At 43.3% G+C, this 19,229-nt stretch overlaps 1 protein-coding gene across 1 annotated transcript; it reads left to right on the top strand.

Annotated features, from left to right (window-relative positions):
• The first annotated feature begins 5,534 nt into the window (after window positions 1-5,534).
• LOC147441438 (inorganic phosphate transporter 1-4-like) lies at window positions 5,535-9,217 on the top strand. The gene is made up of 2 exons (XM_086483079.1): window positions 5,535-5,840; window positions 7,285-9,217. The coding sequence occupies exon 2, from the start codon at window positions 7,303-7,305 to the stop codon at window positions 8,971-8,973; it is 1,671 nt and encodes a 556-aa protein (XP_086339205.1). The 5' UTR covers window positions 5,535-5,840; window positions 7,285-7,302; the 3' UTR covers window positions 8,974-9,217.
• The last annotated feature ends 10,012 nt before the right edge of the window (window positions 9,218-19,229 follow it).

The following is a 19,229-nucleotide window of genomic DNA, read 5'->3' as shown; positions in this document are numbered from 1 at the left end:
CGTTGATAATGTCGGAAACATTTTTTGTTGAGACTCTTCATAGGAAAATTGGTTCTCGTCAATCATTAGATAATGATAGAACTAGGATTTATAATCGTAATGTGGACTATCAGGATTAAACACGAGATTGTCTGTAGTTGCTCACAAACAACGTTCTTTGTGAGACCCTTAAAGAGAGATCTAAACTTATGTGCGTATAGGAGCAATCCATCCATATCGGGTATAAGGATATTTTTGGAAAATTTTAAAAGTTTCGAGTAATTTTTCCTTTTGTTTTTTTGAGGAAATTACAATTTAATTAAAGAGAGTAACAAGAAAGGAATACAATAAACCCTCAGGTGGGAGGTGGATTAATACCTTCCTTTTGACTTTTAACAAGGTGGAGATTCACTTTGTCATTCTAGAATAATAAATTGAAAAAAAGTTCAAGCAATTAAACGTGTCAAATGTGAAATGAAGGGAGCCATTGACTTTAAGACGAGAAGCTGACATGGCACGGTTGGCCAAACCCGTGAAACCGCCTCTAAAGCCAACTAATATAAGAAGAATTCAATTGTTCACTAAGGCTGGTTACACACCGATGGACAGTCACCCACCCTCATTTTTGGTAGGATTAAGGGGTTACTAAGTAACAATTAGAGTGATGTACGTATTGAAGAGAAATATAACATACGAGAGAGAGAGATCATACACGAGATATACGTGGTTTATCCAAGTGTGAGCTAAGTCCATGGGAAAACAACCACTCACTAGTTTTATACTTCAAAATTGAAGTAATTTACAAAGAGCTTAGAAGCCCTCAATGGTCGTTTCGCCTTATTCTCCCTCTAACTTTGCACTTCCAACTTCTCCATCATGTGTAGAAGAGGCCCCCTTTTATAGATGCCAATAAGCCTCTATGGGCTGCCCTCTCACATGAGAGGTAGCCATCCATGTGTAGACGTGTCCATCGACCAACGGCCACCGACCATTGACCATGGACCACTCGTCAAGTATCCACATGCCACTTTTGAGCCACTGTCTAACCAAGATATCCAACGAAAAAGAAATATTCCGGTGAGACTTGATTTTTTGTTTTCCAGTAAGTGATTTTTTCTCATGCACGACAGATTCTCCTCATAACGGGGGCCTTACAATGCTTTTCTAGAATAAGAATTACAAGGGTAACTCAAGCTCCACATTGAACACATTTGAGAAGGATGGGTGTACTTTACACACCTGCATGTCTAACCTCAAGTAAATATTTTTATTTATCTTTTTAGCAGAACTCACAATGTGAGTGAATTATATTGATCATCCCAAAAAATTACAAGGTCTTGCCATGCTCGTGTTGAGCCATGACATCATCCAGGGACCACAGTTACATCGGCTATATGAGCAGCCACCCCTACTGAACCGCCCCCCTATCCTTGATACACAAGGTCAATTATCATGTCCTTCTGAGAAATTCTATTTACCATTGGCCAAGGTTTCCCCTCTTCCTAGGCATTCCATCTGCTGACAACAAGGCACCAATAGTCCTAGAACAATCCTCCAAAGTTTGCTTGTGCCCGAGCGTCCATATTAGCACTTTGCTTTCATGTATAATTTCTTGCCACCTCAGATCCACCTTCAAACACACGGCGGTTCCTTATCTGCCATACATTATGGTAAAAGAAGTACCTGATGATTTGAGTGTTGATGAAGAGGGCAGGACTACCTGAATTCTTACCTCCAAGGAATAGATCAGTCTTGAAAAAACCAATTTTCCATGTTCTTTGGACTCACTTGCATATTTTTCCTGCAAGGCCTTTGATAGTTGGGCATCCCATGAATAGGTGGGCCAGATCTTCACTAGCCAACCTGCACCCCAAGCATCGATCTGATCCAATCCCTCTCTCCTGAATCTTCACCCCCGTCAGAAGAGCTCCCCAAATTACCTTCCATTGTGTTGTTTTTCCATAGAAACCTTTTTACTGGTTTTAAGAACTCTTTCCAGTGACATTTAGCCATCTTGAGAAGCGGGCTAGTGAAGGCAATATAAGGGATCATAAAGGCATTAATCACTTTAATCCGACTTGGGAATGGGAAAAGAGCATACTCCCACCTACTCATTTTTTATTTGATTTTCTAAAGCACCCACTCAAATCTTTGCTTATGAGTTATGTCCACCTCCAAGGGGGCTCCCAAATGTCTGAAGATATTTCCTTTTGTGACAATCTCCCCCGACCAGTCAGAAGGGTCAAATGCGTCATTTTTTGACAGAGAGATCAGACTTGACTTCTCTATATTACACTGGGACCCCGAAGCTACTGAGAATATTTGCACAATCTCCAGAGCTTTCCTAATGACCTGGGGGCACGCCTTCAAAAAGAGGAGAGAATCATCTACAAAAAGTTTTGCTAGTAGCTGGCTATTTCCTTGGTAAAGCAAGGCCTTGCAACTCCCCTCGTTCCGCACTAGTTTCGAGCGTCGTGATTAAGGGATGTGATCCTATGGCGAAAAGCAAGGGGGTCAGAGGGCATCCTTGCTTAATGGTCCTTTTGACCTCAAAAGAGCCCACAATTCTATCGTTAAATAGGAGCTCTGATTGGCTTCCAGCACCCAGTACACGTACCAGTCGACATAGGCGAGGCCCAAACCCCAGAGCTTTCATGACGGCTTCTATATATGTCCATGTTATTATTTCATAAGCCTTATCAAGGTTGAACTACAGCAAAATGCACTCTTGCTTTGTGAAAGTTCCGTATTCGATGCCCACCATTGCTGCCAAGATGTTATCGTAAATGGACCTTCCTTTGATGAACCCATGTTGATGGGGAGAGATGATCTTGGTTAGTAGGGGGTCTAGTCTGAGGGCTACTGCTTTAGCAATAATTTTGTAGGCCACCGACATCATCGTTATAGGGCACCAATGCTTTAGTTGAGAACAAAAAATCTGTTTTGGGATGGGTTTGATAAGCCCTCTCTTAACACTTATCTCCAACGACCCTTCTACAATGGCTTTATTGGCCAACCTTGTGATTGGGACCTTGAGATCATCCCAAAATTTTCTAAAGAATTCCACCGTCATGACATCCCAACCAGGGGAATTTTCCTTGCCAAGGGCTTGCAATGCTAGTGAACATTCGTCTTCGGAAAATGCCCCTTCCAAGCAATTAGCTTATGCATGGGGAATCTTCTTCTTGACACTCTGAAGTAAGGTCCCTCTAGCTTCTTCCACTTCCTAGGAGTGGGTCTCTGGCCGTCCAATGATTTGACTAAGATAGCTCAACATCAAACCAGCCATCTCATCTTGGTTATGAACTTCTATCCCTTTCTCATCATAGAGCGAGCGGACGTGGCCCAGGCTCTTCTTGTTTTTAAAGCCCTAAAGAACTGAGCTTGATTAGAGGCTTTAGGTTGTAGGAAAGTCTCTCTGGAGAGAAGCCTTGCCTTTCTGATATCTTCTAGCTTCTCATTAGCCAGGTTAGATTTGGCTTCAAGCCATCGTTTGTGCTCCTCCTCAGTAGCAAGCCCCTTAGATTTTATGGAGGTAAGCAATTGTACCTCCGTTGTAAGATGCATAAGGTGCACCTCCCTAGCTTTTTTGATTCGGGGGCTCAAGGTTTTGATTGCTTTCTGGATACTCCAAGAAAATAGATCCCACGCATTGTGTTTGTTGAGGTCGACATCTTCTTTGAGCTTTCCCAGTGCCTTCTTGGTTAAATTCCTGAAAAGAGGGTCTTTGAATAGGTGTGCCCCTGTTACTAATAGTTTTTTCCCTCCTCTTGGGGGGTGCTCCTCCCCTTTATTCTTCTTGAAATGTATGTGCAACGGTATGTGATCGGAAAGGATTTTTGTTGGGACTACCTTCATCTCCATCAGCATCGGTATCCAGTCAGCTTGGTGTGAGCAATAACATCTGTCCAGCCTGGAGGCAATGCGGGCATACTGGAGACTTGTGTAGGTGAAACTAGGTGTGCTGTTCCACGGCCCAACTTCCCATAAGTCGATCATCACCCACTTTTCACACAAACTTTGCCATTTAGTCCTTTCCGAGCGAGCCAGCATACTGGAGGATCCTGTTATATCCCTGCTTTTTTCTACCATATTGAAGTCGCCTACCAACAACCACTCACCTTCAATAGGAGATGCATCCATAATTTAGCTCTTTCTTTTGCATTGCAAGGCCGTACACATTCACAATGGTGAAGGGATGCCGTTCCCATCTGATTCTAATCCTCAAGATTCCGCCGGATGGGTGGTTTAGAACTAACTTCGGCTCCAACTCCCTGTCCGCAATGCTGAGGACGCCGCTGAAACCGTTACTTCCTTCTCCATAGAATACAAGTTTCTTTCCTAGCACCTGCTTTCTCTTGCTATGAGCATCTAGGTGGTGTTCCTGGATGGCCCAGCAATTGACTGCCTTCTCCTTTTTAATTTCCTCCCAGAATAGGGTACTCTTCTTACGGGTTTTCAACCCCTTTACGTTCCAAGATTGGACAGTGAGAGACTCCATCATTAATTAGGGATTTAGTGGGATAGAGTAACAATTTCTTCAGCATCCGAATCATGCCCATTCCCCCTCTCCTTGGTCTCAGGAGAATCCGGGGGTTCCAAGGCAAGGGATTTCTTTTCTTGGAGTGCTGCAAATGGATTGTGCAGTGGGACAGGGAACCCCCCTCCTTTCAAAAGGGTTGGAGGATGGAGCAGATCCTTTCACCTTAAGTGTTCTCACGACTTCAAGCACTTTGGAGTCTCTTGCCACTACCTTCACCCTTTTGGCTCTTTTCAGACCGAGGGCTTGAACAGCCGTCACCGTTGTCACTGTCATAAATTTCGGGGTAGCAGCGGGAGTGATGATAAAATAATTGCCTTCTCACTCAGTAAATGATCGCGAGCACTCTTATGCAAACGATAATAATCGCGCTATCAAAGATGAAGTCGAGCCTAGATCAACATGCTTCGGTAGCAGGAAATGAGCAATGCGCGCTAAAGACTCAGCATCGACGAGAGCAGGGGGGACCCTTGGTAGTCGGCTGAGAGCACTGCCCACCTGCGTGAGCTCCCGCGAGGCCTGAGCAACACACCACTTTCACACAATCGCACCCACCTCACAAGGTCCAGCTCGGTCCAAACCGCTAGTCGCCTGTAGCAGAACAGCCCAAATCAAGCAGGTGCATCGAAGCTCGTTACATGCTTTCTAACCTCAAGTAAATATTAAATAAAAGTTTCAAATTGTTGTCACATTACAACGTGAGTTCCATCCCTGCCCATCGATGGGCAAGGGCGTTTGGTTGTGACAAATCTCTGGTTGCCACCTGGACTCCACGCCAGCACGCCTAAGGTTTGGGCAAGCGATGTGTAACCAGCTATAAGGGCATGGTCATGCGAGGCTTAGTTTTCCGTAAGCCTCGACTAGTGCTGACCATGGCAGATACGGATCCGCAGAGGTTGACGGGCAGCAGTGGGTAGAGAGAGAGGGGTTGACAGCAGCAGCAAGAGAGAGAATTGGAGCAGCGACTGGAAGCTAACCGGGATAGTTTTGAAACTATGCCTAAAAAGGCACAGTTACAAAAGTGAGCCGGTGAAAACCTTCAAAAGGCTGCTTTGTCAGAGGGCTGGTCGAGCTGTGTTCCTCGAAACTAAGCCTCGCGTGACCATAGCCTAAGGAAAATGTATTTGTGCACACACGGTTAAGGTTTTTCCCATCGTTAGTGACAAAATTGCAACACAGCAGCTTGAGCTTTGTTGAGATTGTCGAGGAGCGGAAACACCCAGGGAAGACATGAGTATATACGCGCAGATCCCATACCGCCTCCTACTCTTTTATATCCAAGGGAAGCATGCCGTGGGCAGCAGACCAAGAGCCATCCCAGGTATACCTCTGCTCTTTGTTCTTCTTCTTCTTGGGTCCTGACCTGCATTTGAAAGAGTGTCTTTAAACATCCCGCAGAGTTAACAAGAATTGTGGATATGATGTAGGTAGTTCTAAGCAGCGGTGGCATGATGAGAGTAGTGCTACGCATTGTGGGTATGACGAAAAAGGGTTATTGATATAGTTAGGAAGTTCTAAGCAGCTATGGGCATGATAAAAGGGGTTGCTGATATAGTGCTACTCAGGAAAGTTTAGCTAGTTTCATGGGAAAACTGAAACGGGAGCGGGTTTTAGCCATCCATGTTATTAGCCACTTCAACAGGATTGGAAACAGCATCATGACATCTGCTATTAAGCATAGAGTGAGGAATTGTAATAGCCTATAGCACTTAGGTTAGGCTGGGTTCAGACAAGCTCGGCAGCAACCGCTGGCTCCTGAATTGCCTCTAGGAGCCTCGTTCACAAGAGGTGGAGGTGGAAACAGCATCATGACGTCGGCTATTAAGCATAGAGTGAGGAATTGCAATAGCCGGCAGCAACCGCTGGCTCCTGAATTGCCTCTAGGAGCCTCGTTCACAAGAGGTGGAGGTGGAAACAGCATCATGACGTCGGCTATTAAGCATAGAGTGAGGAATTGCAATAGCCTATAGCACTTAGGTTAGGCTGGGTTCAGACGAGCCCGGCGGCAACCGCTGGCTCCTGAATTGCCTCCAGGAGCCTCATTCACAAGAGATGGAGGTAGAAACATAAAAGTTAATATCAATCTTTCCTGCAGTGAATCGTCAATAGCCTGGCGGTTGCGCTTCTGAGCTAGACGCCCTAGATGCAAGATTGAGCTGTATGATCTGCGCTTTGCGCTGAAAAGGTGCAGCCAGCCATGCATTTCCCGGAGAGGGGTGGCCGGGGGGGGAGGGGGGGGCGTGGTGTGCTTGCACGTTCTGAGGTGGGCCCAGAAGCAGCTTTTTTTTTTACCCCCATCAGTGTGCATTACCATGTACGCACACGACTTTCCCATCTCTGCCCCCGCCCCGTCTGAACCCAGCCTTACTCGCATGACTGTATTCACAGTTTTTCTTGATCCTTCTCATTGTTGCATGAAAGAGATTGCTGATATATTACTGGACTGAGGAAGTGTATGTTACATTTGTTGCAAATATTTTAAGCACCATAGTCCCATGCCGTTGGTCACGTCAAAAGGATTCAAAACAGCATTCAAGAAATCTTCCATTAAACATAGAGTGATAAATTGCATGAACACAACACTAGCTTACCGACACGACTTTGCCTTGATCCTGCCGAATCTTGTATGAAAGGCAATTGGGGCATTGTGTGTCTGCGATTGTGTTTTGCGTCAATATTTAGTTTTCATTTCCTGCTTTATGTTTCCCTCTTGTTTGGGATTGATGGTTATTCTGAAATGGGGACATAATTGGTGGTGCATACAGGTATATTAGTAATTGCAGATGGCAGACACGCAACAGCAGCAGCAGGGGCAGCTGGAGGTTTTATCTGCATTGGATCAGGCCAAGACACAATGGTATCACTTCACAGCAATCGTGATAGCGGGGATGGGGTTCTTTACAGATGCCTATGATCTTTTTTGCATCTCCACAGTTACAAAGCTATTAGGCAGGCTTTACTATTATGATTCAAGCACAGGCAAGCCGGGTGTGCTACCACCAGCCGTGTATGGGGGTGTGACAGGTGTAGCATTGTGTGGAACCCTTTTTGGCCAGCTCTTTTTTGGGTGGCTAGGGGACAAACTTGGCAGGAAAAAGGTGTACGGAATAACCTTGATGATCATGGTGTTCAGCTCCATAGCTTCTGGCCTTTCATTTGGCTGCACGGCTAAGTCTGTCATGTTTAGCATATGCTTTTTCCGGTTCTGGTTGGGCTTTGGCATAGGCGGTGATTACCCTCTCTCAGCCACTATCATGTCGGAATATGCCAACAAACGCACTCGTGGAGCCTTTATCGCTGCTGTATTTGCCATGCAAGGCTTTGGGATCTTGGGAGGAGCCATTGTCTCCATTGTTGTTTCGGCAGCCTTCAATAATGCCTACCCCAGGCTTGCCTTCTATGACGATGAGATAGGGTCTACGGCCCCGCAAGCGGACTTTGTGTGGAGAATAATTTTCATGCTAGGTGCCATCCCTGCAGCCCTGACATTTTATTGGCGCATGAGGATGCCCGAGACTGCGCGTTACACAGCTCTGGTGGCGGGAAATGCAAAGCAAGCAGCAATTGACATGAGCAAGGTTTTGGAAGTGGAGCTGCAACCAGAGCATGAGAAGGTGAAGAAGTTAACCACGGAGGATAGGTACTCAATGTTCAGTGCAGAGTTTTTGAGTCGTCATGGAAAGCATCTATTAGGAACTACAACCACTTGGTTCTTGCTGGATGTGGCCTTCTACAGTCAAAATCTGTTTCAAAAGGATGTGTTCACGGCCATCGGATGGTTACCCAAAGCGGGTACGATGAGTGCCTTAGAGGAGGTGTACAATATCTCCAAGGCGCAGGCATTGCTAGCAATGTGCTCGACCGCTCCAGGATACTGGTTTACCGTCGCTTTTATTGACTACCTGGGGAGGTATGTCATCCAGCTTATGGGTTTCGCGTTCATGACAATCTTTATGTTTGCGGTTGCCATTCCTTATTACAAGCTGAGGGGAGAGCCGTGTGACCAAGGATTTTGTGGTGGTAACCATAACCTCTTCCTGGCCCTATACGCTTTCACCTTCTTCTTCTCCAACTTTGGTCCGAATAGCACCACATTTATTGTGCCGGCAGAGATCTTTCCAGCGAGGCTGCGATCCACATGCCATGGAATTTCCGCCGCAGCAGGTAAACTGGGTGCAATTATAGGAGCTTTTGGCTTCCTCTACGCATCACAAGATCCTCGTGACCACAAGCAGGATGCCGGTTATCCAAATGGCATAGGAGTGCAAAAAGCTCTTTTGGTCCTGGCGGTTGTCAATTTACTGGGCTTGCTTTGCACGTTCTTCTTTATCCCAGAAACGAAGGGACAATCGCTGGAAGATCTGTCAGGTGAAAATGAGGGACTTGCTGCTGGCAGTACTATGAGCTTGTCGCGTTCTCAAACCAAGAATCGAGGTGGAGAAGGTGTTATCTGATTGGTGATAGTCAGCAGTCTTTTTTACTAAAACTGGTATGTAAGTGCTACATTAAATGTGTATGTGTGTGTGTGTGTGTGTGTGTGTGGGTCTCGTGTATTTGAAGGACATTACTTGGAAAAACATATATGCAATAAATCATTCGAATAATGACATTTTTTAATATTGACTTCTCCATAAAACTCAAGAAGAGGATCTGGGTCAGTGTAACCATACACAATTTCTTTTCATGGTTGTTCACAAGGAAATTTAATAAAGTGATTATTCAACATTTATCCACTAATTTTCTCAAATTTTAGGCAGGAATTATCCTTTTCCTCTTCCTATCAAAAGTGATGGTGTTCAATATTTTTCCCAAATTCTAGGCAGGATTTGTCCTTTTGCACTTCCTCTCAAGGGGCCCTTTTCAATCTTAAATTGGCACAATTGTAATGTGGGACACACTTTTTCTGATCAGCAAAAGCGTAAGATAAATGAAGCGTAGATGTTCTTGTTTAACCTCAATTCTTATGTCCACATTTGGGGACTTAGTTTTTGGACAGTCGGTGTGCTGCCACCAGTCCAAATTTGGGTTCAATTCTGTGGTTAATAGAGAGGTTCACTTGTCAAAAGGGCGCAAAAAGAACAATGAAACGTCAGTACATTACTAGATTTGCATGTGTTTTTCTATGGTTTCACCTGTTTTTCTTGAGGAACTTCTTTAACACCAAGGTAGTGCTCTCAAAAAACTAGGTATTTCAACCAACTAAAATATCAAAATCCCAGCTATTTTGAGCATGCCCTGAAGAAAACCTGAAAATTTCCTCAAGTTTGTGTAAATACTGGCGAACGCTTCTAATTTCGACCAAAAAATTGCAAGAATTTCAAGTGAGCCATTATTTTCTTTGGTTAGGAAAAATGTTTTTGGCAAGCCCTGCACCAAGGCATTCCATGATATTGAAAGTAAACTCGACATATATCAGAACAAGCCGTTATCGCTTTGATATAAATTTGGATGTTTTGTGGCAAAAAAGAACAAGCTTGTGCACTTGTGGATAAGGTGTGTTATATTCCATTGAGATGCAATAGAAATGAACTTTTAGAGGGCACCTCTTCTTAGTGTAGTGCATTTGAAAGTGATGTGTTTTCCATCGAGTATGTCTAAAAATCCTCCCTTCTTCAAAAAAGTTTGTTTTTACTGTCAAAGTCAACGATCCCGAAGTGTAGAGCAATGGGGAGAATACACGTGAGAGAGAAAGAGAGACAGATATTGTTGAACCAACCTACCTTGGCAATGAATTGATATTATTATACAATGGGGACTAGGCGTACTTATATAGTCACCTTAGCAAATTGCCCTACCTAGAGTTTGACAAATAAGTAAAATAAATACCTAAAGCCTAAATAAATATTGGGATCACATTGGGCAGTTCACTTGAGATGCCATAACTTTAACACCCTCTCTCCAGCTCATAGTGGGCATAAATAGTGAGATCAATTTAGATGAAGAAGCTACCATGGACACTCAACACCGACTGGGAGACTGGTACACCTTGGTTATGCTACCCTCAACTTTTGCCTTAGAAGAGTGCCATCCTGAGCACACTACATCCAAGAATCCCCATTTGTGAACTATGAACACATCACGTCCAAATTCTCTAGACAATGAACTTTGAAACATGTCATGTCCATAATCCGGCCAACAACAATGAATTGGTGCACTCATCCATGTGTTTTAGATTCGTCTGATTGGTTCCTTGCCAGATGCATGTGCCTTGATCCACGGGTTCAAATACTGATAACTTGCACTGTTTTCCCCCCTTTGCCACTCACAAGCCTCTTCCTGGCTGAAGCTAGTGGCAACAATTGGCTCCGGACTAGCAATCTGGTATCGTGGCCATTGTGGCCGCCACCACATGTGCCATGCCGATCTCCTCTGTCAATTCTTCATTACCGTTCTCTCTGTCCAGCTTACCTTTGCCTTTGTCCTTTTGTGAGTTCTTGCTTTTGCATTATCTTTGCATTCTTGAACCAAACAAAGTGTCTTGTCATATTTATAACAACTGTTGTTGGACCTTGTGGGTACCGAAGTAGCTAATTGAGTACTGGTAATGCCATCCTTGTCAAGCTTATCTTTGCCTCTTTCCTCTAACGTGTCATAAAATCTAATATCTAACTAACCCAAATGATTTTCTCATATTAAACTGATCATTTAATGTGGGAGAATAAACGAGAACAACAGTTAGAATATAGACATGTGCTTATGGATCTATCTCAACACGGAACCAAAAGTCATTGGGTCCATATGAGAGATGGTATGTCAAAGTGCAATGCTAGCTAATGGAGCTTGAAAGACCGTAGGGTTAGCTTCATTAAATACCTCCAAAGGTTGTGTTAAAAGTCCTTAGACCTAGGACCTTAGGCAAGCTAGGGTTGTGCTTGAGGTGGGAACCCGGCCCAAGCTTGAGGTGCTTATCATGCTTGCTAACTAAGATGCTTGTCGTGCTTGCTGACTAAGGTGCTTAAGGTGCTTTTCATGCTTGATGATTAAGGTGCTTGAAATGCTTACGGTACTTGGGGGCCAAGATGCTTGAGGTACTTGAAGTCAAAGCAAGGCCTACAAAGGAGGGGGCGAGCCATGAGAGAGGGAATAGGGTTGAGTGACTACTCCCTCATCCAAAGGGTACCCCTCTCTCAAAGAGGCAAAAGGGATACATGTCAAGCCCCCAGCTAGGTTTCCCTCATGGTGTGCCTAAAGCCTATTGGTTGACCCTTAGAGAGGTCCAATAAGAATTTAGCTAATTAATATAAATGTTTAAGCATTATCAAGCCCTCTTCTATCAAAGGGGAAAGGAGGACACTTGTTAAAAGGCTACCTCTATTGCTAGTTGTGACAAAGGCTTGTGATTGGCTAGGTTTGAGAGAGCCAATGAGCCACAAGCATGAGCTAGAAGAGGGGGTCGACCATGCAAGTAGAGGGGTATACTCTCTCCCACGCTCTCATTGTGTGTAGATCTCCTTCTCCAAGCTTGTTGAGAAGTTGAGAGCCTACACCAACACTCATGGCTATGGAATGCAAATCCAACCAAGAGCCATGCTTCAATGCTTAAGCTTGCCATCTTCTTCATCATCATTACTATGCTAAGCAATAAGAATGATGATAAGTGAGGAACTATTTCTCGTAAGAATGCTTCTTCTTCCTCTTTCCTACCCTCATTCCCTGCTAGCTCTCTCCACCTTCGAAGGTGTTTGAGGTCTTGGGATTGAGGCCAGGGACAAGTTAATGCTTTCATTTAGCTATGTTACGGGAATAATTGTGGTGCATGAAGTTCTCTATCTTCATTGCACCATCAAGGTCTCAAGGAACACAAAGCTTGTATTGTACCTGTAACAAACTTGGACACCCCAAGTCAAGATTCTACCGCGACACAGCAAAGATTCACTTCAAAATACTTCACAAAAGACGACACGGCTTGACGTAGTTCCGTGCCAAGAGGTATTGGCCCCAAAGACTGGTGTCCCTTTTGGTATTTGTTTTTATATTTATCTATGTGCAAAGTACAAGAGAGTCCCCGCAGGTACTCTCTCAGACTCTGCGTCCAGATGCTCTGAGGAGTGAGTCGCAAAGGACTTATTTATTCTTATAAGGGATGCCCAAAAGAAGAGCCCCAAAGTACTCAAAAGCTTCTCAAACTCAAAAGCAATTGTAACTAAAAGCTGCCAAATTCAACCAACACAATTTTTGTACGTTGCCGCATCAAAATGTTAGCGGAATTTGCGAAGATCCGTATGGTACTGCCACGTCAACCTATCGGCACGTTTTTCAGGCTCTGTACTTCTGCCACGTGGTATTTCTGCCACCGCAGGGGGTGTGAGTGTTTATGTCCGAGGGCCTGCCACATCACCAGTCTGTGACATACCCCCCTCTTGAAAGAATTGTAATTGCCCTCGATTACGCTTGCAAAATAGACAGAGGCCATAAATCGTCTTAGTAGACATTGACTGTTAGTAGTGACGCACTAGACACAACACATCTAGCACTTGTTCAAGACGACAATCACATCACCGGACATCACAGGATATCACAGACAAATTCATTCCAAATCTCAGACCATGACCAATCGGCAACGTATTTAGTAATCGCATCTAGATCCATTCCAGACCTCACGGATGCCCGATTAACTAATCCTTATTGCAATCATGTCTATAAAGATTTATGAGACCGAAATGCTACAGTCATTTCATCTTTCAGTTCCTACACTCAAACAAGTCAAGTATAAATCAATCATTTCTATTTTGGGGAATTCTTGCTATAAAGTCATACAATAGAATACTACTCAGCCCTTTAGTATCCCTGAAACCCAAAGGGGACATCAATGACTATTAAAAATCGGGGTAATCTGTTGACAAAGGAGCGGAGTGACTCCCCTCTTGTGCAAACCCGCTGCACTAGATTCACCCTCGCTGAAGTTGGGATTCTATTGGAGTAGACTATGCTAAAAATCTCTTCTGGAACAAGTTTCTCCTTACTTTCCTCCACTTCGGGTTGCTCATTAGGCTCCCCATAATCGGGCACGTCACCTTTAAAAGGCTTCAATAGACTCACATGAATGCATTGTGAATCTTCCAAGTATCGGGCAGCTTCAATCTAAAGGAGACATCATTTATCTTTTCTTTTATCTGGAAAGGGCCATAATACCTCATGCTAAGCTTTGGAAAAAGCCGCTCCTTTCCCTTTTTCTTTCTTAGACGTGCCTTCTCAAAATGTAAGAGCACTCAATCGTCTTCCTTTAATTTCAAATCTCGTCGATGTCGATCTGCTGCCTTTTTGTGTCGTTCCCAAGATTTCGCTAAAGCCTCCCTGACCTTGGCAAATGCAGTGTCCTAGTTCCTTGTATACTGGTCGGCTTCAAAAATCTTATCTTTCGTGCTAAGGAAGGGTGGAACCTTCGGAGCACCTTCAATGATCTCAAATGGCGTCTTTCCCGTCGAAGAGTGGATCGTGTTATTGTAGGAAAATTCCACCAAGGGTAAATTCTTTTCCCATTGATTCTTCTGATAAAAAATGTAAGACTTCAATAAATCTAGAACAACTGAATTTGCAATCTCAATTGCCCATCTGTTTGCGGGTGGAATGATGATGAGAAACTACAATCGTATGCCAATGTTCTTCCAAATAGCCCTTCGAAACAAACTCGTGAATTGGGGATCTCTGTCGAAGACTATTGTCTCAGGTATTCCATGTATGTTACCATATACATATGGTAGTGATGTGTGTGAACACACTAGGACCACCGGGGCATTTTTTTCCTCTTTAGGAGGTTTTTTCCCCGGTGCATTGTATATACGCCCATCACTCTAGGGCTATCTATCTTTCCATTGCATACTAAGTAACACACTCTCTATTGTGTGCCTTTAGCTTTCTTCATCTTCTCCAAGCTATGTGCGTTTCTCTGCAACCCTAGTTCCAACAATTGTCAGAGCAGGTTGCGTTCTCTCGGGCTTAGTCGCCAGCTGCTCCAGCACACCCCTGCTCACTTTCTCCGATTTCAGTGAGGTTTGGCGAGCGTTCAGAGGTCGATAAATATTTTGAGAGGACTCGTAGAGCTCAGTCTGCTCAGATTTCTCATTCGAGCTCATTTTGGCCATTTCCACTACATGTAGGTCTGCACAGGCAATTTCGTCATTTTGTGCAAAATTTCTGCCAATGCCATTTTCTGCATAATAGGTGCCTTACAGTCTTCTATGGTTTGTGCTATATAGCACGTGTTGTTCTCGCTCCGTTTCTCCTCTTTTCGGGCATTTTTCACATCAGGTGCAGCATTTACCATGGCTGACAACAACACAGATGTGTTCAAGATGTTTGCTGCTGAGGACAGGTTGGATGGGGACCATTACCCTATGTGGGCTTATATGATGCAACACATTCTTGTGTCAAAGAGCGTATGGAATATTTGCAGGGCATTGATATACGTCCTGGTTCTAAGATGTAGGCGATGTTGAGGATGTTGCACGTCTTGCTGCAAGGATAGCTGCTATTAGAGTTGTTTTGCCTACGGCAGAACAAGCTCGTTGGGATGTAAAGGAGGCGCAGGCTCATGCATTGATTGCGTTATCTGTGAAGCGCACCATTGTTCCTCACATTCGTTCAGCAAAAACAGGTTTGGGATATTTTGGCTCGTCTTTATGCAAGTCGCAATGAGGCTAAAATTTCTTTGCTGCGTAAAGAGCTGGAGTCGAAGATTATGCATGAGGAGGATGATATAGACACTTTTCTTGCTGGTGTCAAGGATAGCAATGAGCAACTTATTTCTGCAGGCAGGTGAAGTCATTTCAAATAGTTCCCTTGTGTAGACTTTTCTTGATGCCTTACCAGATTCTTACCAGACTTTTGCTAGTACTTGGAGACTTATGAACCAAGGAAATCCATAAGTTTTCAAGTTTGATGCATTATGCACATTGTTGTTGCAAGAGTCACTTTCCAGAAAAAACAAGACTAGACAGCGTGCAGTTGAACAGGCTTTTATTGCTTCTCAAAGAAAAGGTGGTAAAACAGCAATGCAACCACTTCTTATGGTTCTGCTGTGAGTGGCAAAACTTCTATTCCCAATGCTTCTGCTGGCAGCACTTCGCTGGCAATTCTAGTGATAAGGGCAAAAAGAAGATGCGTTGCCATTATTGTAAAGCTAATGATCACTTGATCAAGCAGTGTCCTAAGTTGAAGGCAAAAGAGGCTAAGAAGAAATAGGGTGGTTCCACTGCAAATGCTGGTCCCACTACAAATGCAGCCATTGTTGAGTCTTCTATAAAAGGAGACTGTAATGATGATGTTGATGTAGAATGGGCTTTTAGTGCAGAGTGCACTTACAATCCTGATATCCATGATGCATGCATATCAGTTGCTGCAGATTCACATGTGTGGTATTTCGACGGTGGTGCTGCAAAGCACATTACCTCACATCGTGAATTGTTCACCTCTCTTGAGTCTGTCCCTCATGGAAATTCAGTCACTTGTGTCAACAATGCATCTTATCCAGTTCAGGGAGTTGGAAAGATTGTGCTTATTGTTGCAAATGGTAGTTCCTTCACACTTGTTGATGCACTTTACATACCTGGGATCAAGAAGAATCTCTTGTCTGTATCCGCACTTGCTAGACTTGGACTTGTAGTCAAATTTGTGGATGACAGATGTACAGTTCATGATCTCAGTTTTGTTGATGAAATTGGTGCATCTGGCCTTTTGTGCCGTGGGCTGTATAAGCTCACTTTGTATAACAAGTGTGGAAAACATTTTGCAAATGCAGTTGCAGATTCAAGGGATATTTCATATGAAAATTTTTGGCATGCACGTTTTGGTCATCTCAATTTTGCCAGTTTGCTACGTTTGCAGAAATCTGATATGGTTGCTTCTTGAAGCACCTATCAAACATGTCTGTGAAGGCTGTATTTTGGGTAAAATGTAGCGTTCTAAGTTTCCAAAGGATGGTTCAGTTAGGGCCACATGCAGGTTGCAGCTTGTGCATAGTGACATTTGTGGGCCCATGCAAACTCCGTCCTTGGGCAATTACCTTTACTTCGTGACTTTCATTGATGATTACTCCATGCATGCATGTTTAAATCCCGCTTAAAGCGAAGTCCAAAGTTTTTATGTGCTGCAAACAATTTATGGCTATAGCTGAAAATGTCTCGAAACATACTATGGGCACCCTCCGTTCCGATCGAGGGGGGAGTATATGTCTCATTATTTTAATGCATTTCTGGCTAGTCGTGGGATAAAACACCAATGTACAGTGCCTTATAAACCTCAGCAAAATGGTGTTGCTGAGAGGAAAAACAGGTCACTTGCGGAAGTGGCATGATGTATGGTCAAAAGTCAAGCTTTGCCGCATTCTTTTTGGCTTGAGGCCATCATGTGTGCCACTTATGTACTAAACAGGTGTCCTACAAAAGCTTTGCAGTCTATCACTTCATATGAAGCATGGCATGATAGAAAGCCTTCTATTAAGCATATGCGTGTTTTTGGTTGTTTGGCATATGCTTTGGTGCCACAAACACAACGCAAAAAAAATGGATGATAAGGCTGTCAAATGTATTTTTGTTGGTTATAGTGCTGAAAAGCAAAGGTTACAGGTTGTATCATCCGCAAACAAAGCATATTCTGGTTCACGAGATGTAGTGTTTGTGGAAGATTCTGTTCAGTCCTTGTTGTCATGTACTAGAGACAGTAATGTAAGCTCACATGACATTTATGACACTTTGTTGCCTCTTTTTAGTGGTGGAAATACGAATGTAAATTCCAATGAGGCAAATGTACAGCCTATGGGGGTTTTCGAAAATGTTACAGATCAGCCTATTACTGATGTAGATGTACGTGATGTACTTGATGAGCAAAGGGCTGAAAATGAGCAGGCTAGAGGTATGCCAAAATGGTTGGTGCATACATTGCGTAATAGTAAATTGGATGAACCTTTGTCTAGTCGTACTCGTTCAGGCTCTCGCCATGCATCTTATGCATCAGATTGTTATGCTTTGGTTGTGTCTAGCTTACATGATGTTGAGGAGCCTCTGTCTTTTGATGAAGCACAAAATTCAGAAAATTGGATGGCTGCCATGCAATCAGAATATGATGCACTTATAGAAAATGACACGTGGACTTTATGTGATTTGCCTCCTTGCAAAAAGGCCATTGGTACGAAGTGGGTTTACAAGTTGAAACGCAAGCCGGATGGTGAGATTGATCGCCATAAAGCTCGACTTGTTGCAAAGGGTTATGTACAGCAAAAAGGCATAGATTATGAAGAGACTTTTGCTACCACTTTTTGTATGACTAATGTGCGTTTTCTATGTGCATTGGCACCTCATTTTGGTTGGGATGTACGTCAATCAGATATTGTTACTGCTTTCTTGAATGGTGACATATTTGAGGAAGTTATGTAACGCAACCTCGTGGTTTTGTCAAGAAAGGACAAGAGGACAAAGTGTGCAAATGTAACAAAGCTTTGTATGGGTTGAAGCAATCTCCTCATGCTTGGTATGAGAAAGCTGACACTCATTTGGTCAAACAAGGCTTTCGTAACAGTTCAGCACAAAACACATTGTATGTAAAGCGTGAGGGTGATGTACTTCTCATTGTGGTTCTTTATGTAGATGATTTGCTGATCAGTGGACCAACTGAGACATATTGCTGAATTTAAGGCTGATTTGAATGGTACTTTTAAGATGAAATATTTGGGGTTGTTGCATCATTACTTGGGTATATAGGTTAAGCAGTGTGATGGTGGTATTGCCTTGTGTCAGAAAAGTTACATAGAGACATTGCTATGTAAGTTTGGACTTGAGGATTTCAAACTTGTTGCCACTCCCATGGAAACAGGTTTAAAATTGAGTCTTCATGACGCTGGTGATCCTGCTTATGTCACTCTTTATCAAATTGTTGTTGGATGCCTCATTTATGTATGCAACATGAGGCCAGATATTCAGTTTGCATTCTCACACGTCAACAGATTTATGCATAGCCGAGGGTCTAAGCATTGGTAGGCTGTCAAGAGGATTTTTCACTACCTTAGTGGCACTTTACATCTTAGCTTGTTTTATCCTAAGGGGGGATCATTGTTGCCAGACTTACATGCTTTTTCGGACTCATACTGGGCTGATTGTTTTGACACGCGAGTGTCCACAAGTGGTTTTTGTTTCATGCTTGACAATTCATGTATATCATGGTTGAGCAAGAAGCAACCTATTGTGGCTACTTCGAGTTGTGAAGCTGAGTACAGGGCAGTCTTCACAGCTACGGTTGAGTGTGTATGGCTCAGACGCCTTATGGCTGATTTGGGTGTTGGACAAGACACTGCCAACACTATCTACATTGACAGTCAAAGCGCATTGGCAGTTGCGAGGAACCCATTTTTTCAAATTTAGTCCAATTTGCTTCAAATCAATTTTTGAACATGCATAGATGCATAAAAACATGTAAGGAACAAAATTATAAAGTCCAAACAAAACATTACAACAAAAGTAAATAATCACGATTATTTACAACTGAGTGATTTTTTCAACTTTTTGCAAATTTAACATTACAGGCTTGAAGTATATACCAAATAGATACTCTGAATGAAATATAGGCTCGTTTGGATGCATAGGGTGAAAATGGTACCAGATTTAGGCTTTAGGTCTTTGAAACAGTAGATGTAAAGAAATTTTGAGATTCTAAGCTCCAAATTTGTTCAAACTTAGGTAGTGGGCTTAAGACATCATGTACTTTGGATGTATGGTGGCAA

The sequence above is a fragment of the Adiantum capillus-veneris genome, chromosome 15 (assembly GCF_014529385.1).
Source record: "Adiantum capillus-veneris isolate H3 chromosome 15, ASM1452938v2, whole genome shotgun sequence".
Classification (NCBI taxonomy): Eukaryota; Viridiplantae; Streptophyta; class Polypodiopsida; order Polypodiales; family Pteridaceae; genus Adiantum; species Adiantum capillus-veneris.
Note: the sequence above shows the minus strand (reverse complement) of the source record. Positions and strands in the feature narration are given on the sequence as shown.